Source organism: Zootoca vivipara, chromosome 8, assembly GCF_963506605.1.
Source record: "Zootoca vivipara chromosome 8, rZooViv1.1, whole genome shotgun sequence".
Taxonomy (NCBI): Eukaryota; Metazoa; Chordata; class Lepidosauria; order Squamata; family Lacertidae; genus Zootoca; species Zootoca vivipara.
The window spans coordinates 77,632,276-77,644,084 of NC_083283.1; the positions used below are offsets into that span (position 1 = coordinate 77,632,276).

General features: G+C 41.7%; 1 protein-coding gene across 2 annotated transcripts; it reads right to left on the minus strand.

Moving 5' to 3' along the window:
* Positions 1 to 494: 494 nt before the first annotated feature.
* Positions 495 to 10,669, minus strand: ROPN1L (rhophilin associated tail protein 1 like). Of its 2 annotated transcripts, XM_035124778.2 has the most exons (6): positions 10,281 to 10,669; positions 8,673 to 8,839; positions 6,971 to 7,094; positions 6,601 to 6,762; positions 5,582 to 5,757; positions 495 to 3,756 (listed from the first exon to the last, which is right to left on the minus strand). In XM_035124778.2, exons 2-6 carry the CDS (start codon positions 8,801 to 8,803, stop codon positions 3,711 to 3,713), a joined length of 639 nt encoding a protein of 212 aa, XP_034980669.1. In that variant the 5' UTR covers positions 8,804 to 8,839; positions 10,281 to 10,669; the 3' UTR covers positions 495 to 3,710. The 2 variants fall into 2 exon arrangements, with proteins under 2 accessions (XP_034980669.1, XP_060134038.1); XM_060278055.1 differs by lacking the exon at positions 10,281 to 10,669 and having other exon boundaries at positions 8,673 to 8,921.
* Positions 10,670 to 11,809: the final 1,140 nt, after the last annotated feature.

Below are 11,809 nucleotides of genomic sequence, written 5' to 3' on the forward strand. Positions count from 1 at the left end.
GATGACTTCCTGTCACCTCCCATAGCGTAACTCTTCTTTTTTTGCGAAGTACATACTTTTCTCTTCATCCTCTTATAATCTCTTTTGTACATCAATAAATCCGATCATACCGATAGTTCTTATAGGTTCTAATATTACTTTATAAGCCAGTCATTCTAAGGCTGCCATGGAAATTACAGAATATCCATTTCTCTCTTGCAGATATCTCCTAAGCATGTCCCATTTTTTAGTAAACATCTGTTTCGTAACTCCCCTTAAGTTATCTGTTAACTGAGCCAGCTCTACCATATCTGACAATTTACTTTGCCACTCTTGGAGTGTTGGGAGCGTGTCCCCCTTCCACCTGGCCGCTATTAATAACCGGGCTGCAGCTGATGCATATAGGAAAATCTCCCTATATTTGACAGGTAGGTCTCTATTCAGGATACCCAACAAGAAAGCCTCTGGTCTTTTTTGGAATGCTAATCTCAGAATCTTTTTCATTTCTTCGTAAACTATATTCCAAAAACCTCTAACCATCCGGCATCCCCACCACATATGCATAAAATCTCCTCTCCCTTCCCCACACCTCCAACATCGATCTGATATGTTCTTATACATTTTGGAGAGTTTGGCAGGTGTGAGGTACCATCGGTAAAACATTTTGAACATATTTTCTTTGATGGAATACGACACAGTAAATCTCATGCTGTTCTTCCAAAGAAGCACAACCTGTCAAACTTCACATACTAGGGGGTGGAGGTGTTGGGGAGATAAGGATCTAACCTGGCCGGATCGTTTCCCATCCCCGAGTCATAGGAATTGGTTAGTAAGCATACTTGTTCAAAAATATATATGAATTTCAAAATAGATAATTGGCTGAACTCCAAATTAGTTTGTTTCTTGATGTTTTAAAACATGGTTGGGTAATGGTTTAACAGCAAAATTTTAACCATGTCTAAGTTCTATTGAATCAATGGGCCTTCCTCTCCAGGTAAGTGGAATTAGGATTGTAGCCTAAATTGCCTTGGTCTAAATAAATCTTAGGTTCTTCATGACCCTCTGGTTTGGAACACTTGTTTATTTTGATCATTTGCATGCTTCATGTGCTTATTCCTTCCTACCACTTGAATGTCCACAAAACCATGTTACATCTGTGACCTAACACAAACATTGCAATTTATGATTGCATCCTTGCAGAAACAAAGAACCAGAGGTCAAGATCCCAGCTGACAGAAAATGAGTGATCGCTTTGTAGATTTGGCAGCAAAAGTCAACTAAGGTCTGGAGGAAATTGTTATACAGCTGTACTGTGTGATACTTGAAAATCACAAAACATATGAAAAGATTTGGTACTCTTGCTGAGGCATCCTCATCCCCTCCCTATCTTGAATTACTCCAGCTTTTTCCCCAGTCCACATACAGTGGAACCTCGGTTTATGAACACCTCGGTTTATGAATTTTCGGTTTATGAACACCGTGGACCCATCTGGAACGGATTAATTCATTTTCCATTACTTTCAATGGGAAAGTTCGCTTCGGTTTATGAACGCTTCAGTTTATGAACAGACTTCCGGAACCAATTACACCCATGCTTCAGTTTATGAATGCTTCAGTTTAAGTACTCCGCGGACCCGTCTGGAACGGATTAATCCACTTTCCATTACTTTCAATGGGAAAGTTCGCTTCAGTTTATGAACGCTTCAGTTTAAGTACTCTGGAACGGATTAATCCACTTTCCATTACTTTTAATGGAAAAGTTCGCTTCAGTTTATGAACGCTTCAGTTTATGAACAGACTTCCGGAACCAATTGTGTTCATAAACCGAGGTACCACTGTATTGCTTTGTGCATGATGACACCCTTTGATTAAAGACTATGTAAAGCTAGCAAAAAGGTGGAAGCCTATATTTGCATGTTTTAAGTCACATCACAACTATTGGGACTTGGCTGCTCTGGGCTGAATTACTGCTAGTGGACATTGCAGTTATGCATCTAGTCACCTATGATGAGAAGAAATTGCTTTCAGGCTTGGTTCCATTGCTAAGACATTGTAGCATTATCTGATGTTTAGAAGACATCTGAAGGCAGCCCTGTTTAGGGAAGTTTTTTAATGACTGATGTTTTAATGTATTTTTAATCTCCTGTTGGAGTGGCTGGGGAAACCCAGACCCATCAGCCAGACAGAAGTCATGCGAACATGGAGGGGAAGCTTGTCAGGGTAACGGGGTGTGAGGTCACCACAGGAAGAAAGGTGTCCTTTTAAACAGGAGGCTTTTTTCTTGCAAATGCTGCTGAAGAGGGGAAGGAGGAAGTGGGAAGAACTCCATGTGGGGAGTGAAGGGCAGCAGCCATGCTGGCTGGAGCAGGCTGGAACAGAGAGACAGTGGGGTGGTGCTTCGGATGCTTCTGAATCCAATGCTGCGCTGCTGGGAAGGACAAGCCCAAGATGTAAATGCTGCGAATTCTCTCCATCAACACCCAGATTGTAAATGTGTGTAAAATAAACCTTATTTCATAAAGACACCACAGTCTGTTGTGCATCATTTCCCCCAAGAAAACACAAACCCTGGTTAAGTGCCAAAACTCCTGGAATTTCTTCCTACCGCTTGGCAGAGATTGGGGTGGCCCATTATGATATTTTAGACATAAGAGAAATTCTAGCAGAAGTCCAGGCAAAAAAAGAAAAAAAAGAAACACGTATAAATGCCTGTCTGGAAAAAGGATATGCAGCATCTGGAGAGGCACAGGTGCCCCATCTCTGCTCTAGTGCTATGCTGGTCTTCGTCTTATTACTGCCTGGTGGAAATCCCATATAATGTATTCTGAAATCCCTCAAATGAAAGCTGGTGAAAGTATAAAAGCAGCCTGTACTCCCAAAAGGCTGGCATAGCACACTTTTGATCCGGGATGGTGGGTATGCACAAAAAATGTTTGCTCCATTATAAGGAACTGAACATTTTGTCAGATGAAACACATGATGTTCAGAATGTAGTGTTTTCAAAGAAAACCATGCAAATACTTAAGTCTCTTGTACACTAGTCTAGAGATCCATGTATACAACAAGAAGCTCTGCCCATTCACAAGCTTCCTAGCAAAATCAGTTCTGACCACACCAATTTCAGAAGTGGGGCTGAATCCAGTCTGTTCCCCCTCAAGCAGTGGTGATCAGTGCTGATCAAGCTGCTCATGTTGCTAATCTGGTGCTGTGCCCATGACCACAGTGTGGTAGCTTAGTACTATGACTCAGTGTCTCCAGTCATGTGCAAAAAACATTTTTTTTGCATGTGCTCCCCACTCAAGGAAGTTTCTAGATCAGACTGTTGAAATATTTAACTTGTAAGATCCTGTGGCAGTAGTTGCAGTGATTTCTGTTGTGAACTGTCCTGGGATCTTGGGATGAAGGACAGTATACAAATTTTAACAACAACATCACTGAGTGGTTAAAATTCACTATGGCACTTGAACAGTTAGAAGTCCTCACCAATTGATTGTTTATTACTCATATCCATCTGTTCTGGATATCCCTCTGAGAAACTAGTGATCAACTCCCCACAAAGCATTGCTATGACTTTTAAGTAATCAAATGATAGGACATTACTTAATAATTTCCTAACACAATTTCATGAACATAAAGGACACTACTACAGGTAGCATATTATTAACTTTAAAAATCTGTACTTTATGTTGGATAATGTTATTCCACATTCTGTTAAGTCCTGATTTAAGGTTTCATTTGCGGAAATCTGCAACTCCAACCATATTTCCCTTGCTTGACCTAAATTACAAGAAAAAAATATTACTTTTCATTATTAATGCCCGAAGAAACTTAATTTCAGTTTACATTCATTCTGTGGTAGTATTTTCAGAGATATGTATAGGGATATTTCTATTCCACAAGCTAGATCCCCAAATCTCTTTATCAGGCATCCCCAAACTGCGACCCTCCAGATGTTTTGGCCTACAACTCCCTTGATCCCTAGCTAACCGGGAAGATGGGAAATTGTAGTCCAAAACATCTGGAGGGCCGAAGTTTGGGGATGCCTGCTCTATATGTATGCACCTTCTTGTTTAAATCGTGTACATCATCCATAGGCTAGGATACCAGCATTATAATGTAACAGCCAAAATAATATATCACAGTAATATTACCCTATTAATAAGGTGGTTATAATGTAGTGAACTGTTACGGTTAAGGTTCATATCCAGCCGTTACCAAAAGAAAGTGTGTATTTGGGGGTGAAAAGTAGTTTGAATATATTTCTCTAAGCATGGACATCCTCATATGCTAGATACCACAGTACTGCATAGATGTAATAGTCTAACACAGGCACCCCCAAACTTCGGCCCTCCAGATGTTTTGGGCTACAACTCCCATGATCCCTAGCTAACAGGAGGGCCGAAGTTTTGGGGATGCCTGGTTTAACATCTTGACCCACTGCAAATATAACGGCCTGCCCCTGGGCTCACACATGGACTCAATTTTCTCTGATATGAGTTTTGAAACTTTCACTATTTTAGGTTAACTGTGTGCAGCTTGCCATGTCATCCAAACTCAGACAAACTGGTTAATCTTAACTACAGTTAGAGAAACTCAGACAAACTGGTTAATCTTAACTACAGTTAGAGGAAATGAGCCAACTTCAAGCCATAGTTTGTGAAGCAGGCTTGTTTTCACTAATCATAGTTAAAATTAACCACACTTAAGAGTTTGGACCACATACTACGCTATGGTTAATCTAAAAGGGAAGCAGAAGGGCTGGGGAAGAGCAGCAACTCAAAACTTCTGCTTTGTGTTAAACCCCAGGTTCAATCCCTGGCATCCCCAAGTAGGGACTCCCTGCCTGAAGCGTTTGAGAGCCAATGCCAATCAGTACAGACAATACCAGATGTACCAGTATGACCCAGCTTTCTATGAACCTAAGCTTCCAGTCTCCTAATTATTGCCATGCTGGAGGAGTGGATGGGGTGCAGGGAACATACACAAGCATGGGGGAGGCAAGGCACATTTTCATTACACTGAACCACTGTTTACTGTTAGATCTGACTGCAGCCAGTTTCCCAATCTCTTAACCATGGTTAAAAGATCAGGATGAAGGCATGTTTTCTCCTCTCGACTGCCACATTAATCTCCTTATCCTTTCATTTTTCAGCATAAAGTATTGAGTAGTATTACATTTGCAGCAACCCTAACCGTAGCTGACTTTAAGCAGTTTGAAACTGGTTTGCAAGCTAGGATTAAAGGTAACCATGGTTAGCAATAACCTTAGTGCAGATTAATATTTTCCACTCTAATTTAATTCTCAACTTAAAACAGGCAAATATTAATATTTTTTAAACTTTTTATTGCTGTTTTATTTTATTTCTTTTGGTAACCAAGTTTTCAACTCAACTGTACAACCTACATTGTAAGAAGCTGCAAGAAGCAGCTATAGGGGAAACTTCAAAGAGCAATTTTCCTTCAAAACTGGTGAAAAAATAATACAGTATGTTAATCTGCTCGTGAAAACCAGAAGAACAAATAAAAAGAGCCTGCTTGACTAAAATGCAGTTCCAAGCCAAATCTGGATTGTATTAAATTCAGACATCCAATTAATACTTACACTTGTTCTTTAAGAGCCCTGAGGAATTTCTCAGTAGATTCCTCCGTTATCTCCTCATCTAAGCTAGCCAAGTAGCTATAGATAAATGCAAAAGTGTCATATGGAATGCGGGCTGCTCCACCTTCTGGATCACTTGAAAGAATTTCACAGGCATGTTTCATAGAACTGAGTAAGGACTGAAAAAGATAAAAGGCAAGCGTACATTAGCAGCCATGTGCTACAATAAAGTGAAGTAATGAAAGTATAGAGTGATCTGTGCATGGCCATTGCAAGAGCCACATCAAACACCAATGATATATAAGCAAAAAGTATGGAAATTGTGTAGAAATTATGTGAGATGATGCTGCATGTTTCTAATTTATTGCATATGCCAGGAAGTCATGGCTAATTGCACAGAGATGTGCTAGGAAACTGCACAGAAGCATGTGCCATCATCAGGCTGTAACAATCTACTAGGATTCACATGCTTTTTTCTGATTAATGCATTCATAAAATCTGAAGCACTCCTCAGTTTACTAGTATAATCCTAAAAGGTGATAGGTAATCTGTTTATAAGACAAAAAGAAACTCAGTATAACATTAAAAAAAGAATGTCATCCAGTGCAACTAAACAGGCATAATTGAATGGCACCATGGAGTGAATCTGCAATTCCGGTACATGTTACTCCTAATTTCTACTATGACATGGTCTCTTAACTTCTACTCAAACTGAAAATTTCAGGTAATATTCAGGTGAATATTAGGAACCAAATAAATGATACTGTTAAGGAAGAAACATGTCACCTCTGTAATGAATGATGAATGTGAAACTGTTTCCAAATTTTTAAAAGCAGATTTCCAATACAAAATTTAAGTTGAAAACCTGTGAGCTAAGGCATGTCTCAAAATCCAGAGAGAGAGAGAATATATATATATATATATATATATATATATATATATATATATATATATGAATCTTGATCTTTCAAAATTCTAAACACTGCAAACAGATACACGTTATGTTTGACAGGCCTACATACCCCACCAAGAGCGCTACATGCAAGGGCAAAGAACTTCATCCATTCCACTCCTTCTAAAAAATTGTCCAGTCGAAGAAGGTTGCGGAGCTGTTCGATTGGCAAGCACAAGTTTTTCCACTTTCTCTGAAGGTCTGATATTTCCACAGTTCCCTTTTCAGAGAGCTTTAAAAACACATGTACATCATAAATAAACCATAAGAAAACAGTATGAAAAGTTAAGTTACCTCTAAAAGAACATTCATTTTAGATGTTTAAAACATTTTAAAATCTATGCAGCATTCTCCCTAGTTTGACAGCTGTTTTTTTAAAAAAAAAATATCTAAAGATGTTTCATAGGAATACTGAGGACACATTCTACAAAAACTTTTACCTGTTTATGCAAAATTTTAAGGAGTCCTGGAGTCAGACCAGTGTCATTTTTCTGTGTGGCTACTGGCCTTTCAAGACGGTCCTTCACAGGAAGAGGTTCTCCATTTGACAAAGCATAGAAATACCTATGATAGCACAAATGCAAAAATATGGTTCAGGTCTAATAAATAAATATTCAAAATCAGTACATGAATTTAAAGGTCAAATGTGTATAATGGTGGCCCAATAGGCCCTTTCAGTGAGAAAAAGCCATTTCCTCTTAGGGTGGAAGGGAGTAGGGAGACTTCCTCCCATAATGCAGAGAAATGTGGATTTAAAATTCCATGGGATGAGGCCTTGCGGGTAGAAAACTACTAATGGTAAAATAATTAAGCATCGCTCTCTGCCACAATTCTGCTACCCATTGGGAAACATTTTTTTTCTCATTCTTAGAGGTTGTTCAGCTGCCATTGCACACCAATGCATTAATGTTGTTTAGGCCAAAATGCCCAAGAATGCCAGTTTGGTTAAAACTTTGAGTGGACTGCCATTTCTCCATCCTCAGGAACCATCTTTTTTCAACTAACTGTTTTATTATCATTTTGTCTAAGCGAGACAGTAACATTCATGAGCCAAACCTGCCAAATTGGCTTATAACCTGCTAAATTGAGCAGGTTTCTGTACATACAAGAGTTCTCTAGCACACCTGCATCAAGCTGGACTGACCTCCCCTTGCATCAGGCAATGCATGGGGAGGTCACTCCTGATTAGCGCTGGGTTCAGGTGAGTGAGAGTTCTCTGCAGGAAACATTTTCATGCACTTGGACCAAGCAAGACTGACTTTCTCACAAAGTACAATCCTGCTTTGCAAAAAAGCTTCAGAAGCTCCTTACAACCAGTTGGCTGTTGGGCACTTTGGAAGTTGTGCAAGTGGGCTTTGCCTGTGCTGCCAGCTGGCCACTCCCACAGATATGCTATCTAATAGCGATAATAATAATAATAATAATAATAATAATAATAATAATAATTTATTTTTATTATTATTATTATTATTATTATTATTATTATTATTATTATTATTAATATCACGCCCATCTGGCTGGGTTTCCCCAGCCACTCTGGGCGGCTTCCAACAGAATATAAAAATACAGTGGTACCTTGGTTTAAGTACACAATTAGTTCCGGAAGTCTGTACTTAACCTGAAGCGAACTTTCCCATTGAAAGCAAAGGAAAGTGGATTAATCCGTTCCAGACGGTACGCGGAGTACTTAAGCGTACTTAACCTGAAGTGAACTTTCCCATTGAAAATAATGGAAAGTGGATTAATCCGTTCCAGACGGGTCTGCGGAGTACTTAAACTGAAAGTACTCAAACCGAAGCATACTTAAACCGAGGTATGGCTGTACAATAATCTATTGAACATTAAAAGCTTTCCTAAACAGGGCTGCCTTCAGATGTCTTCTAAAAGTCTGGTACAGTAGTTGTTTTTCTCTTTGACATCTGATGGGAGGGTGTTCCACAGGGCGGGTGTCACTACCGAGAAGGCCCTCTGCCTGGTTCCCTGTAACTTGGCTTCTCACAACGAGGGAACCGCCAGAAGGCCCTCAGCACTGGACCTCAGTGTCCGGACAGAACGATGGGGGTGGAGACACTCCTTCAGATATAATGGATTGTTATGTGAAGACTTCTGGATCAGGGCCATTAGTTTCAGTTTTCTACTCACGCATAAGACCACTGAAGTACATCACGCGGTTGGGTCCTGATAGCAGCCTTGGTAAATTGTTTCATAATATCTGGCAGTTCAGGAGGAACATGGATCTGCTGCGCACAGAACATAACATCTGGAACAGGCATGGTTGTACTAGGTCCCAAACCAGAAAGCTAAGAGAACTAAAAAGAACATTATTCCTAAACAGATGACCCTCATGACCCCTTCCAACTACAATTCCACGAAGCTATTTCAAGCTGTCTTACTGTCCTTGCCACACCGCCTGATCTTCTTGAACATGGTAGTGTCATCATCGCTATTTGTCGATCCTCCCTCCCTCCCCGGTCAAATTTCCCCACACATATGTAACAATTTCCCTTGCCATAACAATTCCTTCAGATTTGTTCTCAGCGCGAACTTTGTACTGCATACTAAAGCATCAATACTAACACAAAAAGAGACCAAAGGTCACCAAAGCATAGCTAATCATCCTTCAAGTAGATGCTTGTCATAGGCTGCAGTGCTACATATAAAACTCAATCACATGCCTATCTACTTGGAAGTAAATCCCACTGAGTTCAATGAGGTGTTAGGCTTGTTGCCATTATCTCTTAGGTATACAGTACCGGTAAATACTACTGAATTCACTGGGAATTGCTTTCAAGCAAAGATGAATTGAAGTAAAAGTGTGTAAGTGTGTGTAAGTGTGTGTGTGTGTGTGTGTGTGTGTGTGAGAGAGAGAGAGAGAGAGAGAGAGAGAGAGAGAGAGAGAGAGAGAGAGAGAGAGAGAGAAGCACTGTGGCTATGGAGTACAGTACTAGTGAGTGTCAACTACAGGAGCCTAAAGTGGACCGCTGATGCTGAAAATGTCCCTGCTTGTACATGGGGGGGGGGGAAATCTCACACATCCAGCATGCTTATAAAAATGAAGTATGTGTGTGTAGGTTAGGGACTGTTCTCTGCATATAACATCTACTGCAGGCATCCCCAAACTTCGGCCCTCCAGATGTTTTGGACTACAATTCCCATAATCCCTGACCACTGGTCCTGTTAGCTAGGGATCATGGGAGTTGTAGGCCAAAACATCTGGAGGGCCGCAGTTTGGGGATGCCTGATCTACTGCTTTCAACAACAAAGTGGTAAAAGGAGCTCACCCGTGTACCCGATGGAGGTGGGGGAAGGCCGGGCTGTGCAAGAGATTCTGCACATACATACACACGGGCGTAGCCAGGATTTATGTTGGGGGCGGGCAGAACCTCAGTTAAGTACAGTATTTCTATTGATTTATTTGATATGGAGGGGGGTCGCTGCCCCCCATGGCTACGTCCGTGCTTGTGTGTGTCTACACACACACACACACATACACACACACACACACACACACACACACAAACAAACATATATATTACTGTATACATATAAATAATACACACACACACACACAAACTGTGCCCTCAGAGTTTGGGAAAGAGACGGCAGGATTAATACCACAATGACTTATCACAGATGTATATATATGCAGTTTTTTGCCTCGCGAATATCCCCGGCGCCGCCCCCGCCCCCCCCCGGTTGAAACGGCGCCCGGCGACTCCAGGAGAAGCGGCAGAAGCGGAGGCCATTTACCTCTCCGGGGCTTTTAAACCCCTCGCCCTCCCTCTCGAAAGGGACGAGGCTGCCCGCCGCCGTTGAGTTGCTATGGCAGCGCGCTCGCGCCTCGCCGTCTCGTAGCAACCGCGAAAACCATAGAGAAGCGCGGGTGGGGGGTGTTCGGTGGAACGCCTAGAGCGACACTTGAAAAGCCGCGTTCCGCGAGGACGCGAAAGGAGCGGGTGAGAAGGGAAAAAAACCCTCTATGGTGGAAAGCCCCTCATGTGCTTTGCTGTGGGAGCTAGCTGGGATAGAAAAGCCCTCCGAGCTTCGGGCCGGAAGTGCAGTCTCTGTGTCGAACGCCGGCGATTCGACGTTCTGTGGGCACGGACATCGGGGACGCAGGCGCAGTAGGAAGGGAAGGCGCGTTTAGATCGCCCAACTACCAAGGTGGGTCCTTGGGGGGGGGGGCATAGCTGCCAAGTTTTCCCTTTTCTCGCGAGGAAGCCTATTCAGGATAAGGGAAAATCCCTTAAAAAAAGGGATAACTTGGCAGCTATGGGTGGGGGACATACCGGTAGAACCCGCCTCGTCTTGTCACAGAAAAAAGGCGGGGTATAAATAACATTTATTTTCTATATCTGTAAATAATGTACTATATTATATATTCTCATATACAGTATATGGCTTTTTTCAAAAAATGGGGTGCATTGGGGCTATTTCAAAAGCATCAAGTCAGTGCTCTCCCCATCCTTTGGAAGTAGGTGGTGCTGTTCTAGGACAGAGATTCAAGCAATTGTTCACATTTTCAATACTGCTTTGATCTTTAAGAAGGGCCAGATTTTTATTTTAAAAAGTAAATAAAGCATATTATAGAATCATAGTTGGAAGGGACCCTGAGGATCATCTAGTCCAACCTCCTGCAACGCAGAATAATCATTACAGTATTCCAATTATTATTGGAACTGAACTTAGCACTTTGATGGGTGTAATCTTCACGTTAAAGGTGTTCACAGCAGAGACTTGTAACAAATGATGCACACTTTTAAGGATCCCAAAACAGTGCCGGAGTTGGGTGGCTAAGGAGAGATTACTGGAGCAAGCCTTGTAAATCCTGATTTGCCTTTCAGCTGTCGCTTGCAGGTATGGAATTCTCTGAAGTGCTCACAAAACTCATCCATCCACAAGGATCCCTTAAAAGAATGGAAAAACTCCACGCAGAGAAAGGGAGACATAGGCAGGTGTCTCCACTGAAACTAATGGGGATGGCTACTTGCACAGAAGAAACCTGCATTCAGTCAGAATGCACTGTCTCTCAAAACTAATCTTTACAGCCTTGAAGACTAGAAACTTGCTCAGACAGTCCATGCACCAGGTACAATCATACCTTATGTTATGGTCGCTTCAGGATGCGTCTTTTCGGGATACGGACACGCCGAACCCAGAAGTCCTGGAACGGGTTAGTTCCGGGTTCTGCGCATCTGTAACCTGTGTGCATGCACAGAAGCACTAAATCGCGCTATGCGCAGAAGCACCAAATTGTGTCACGTGCGTAGGCGCAGCAC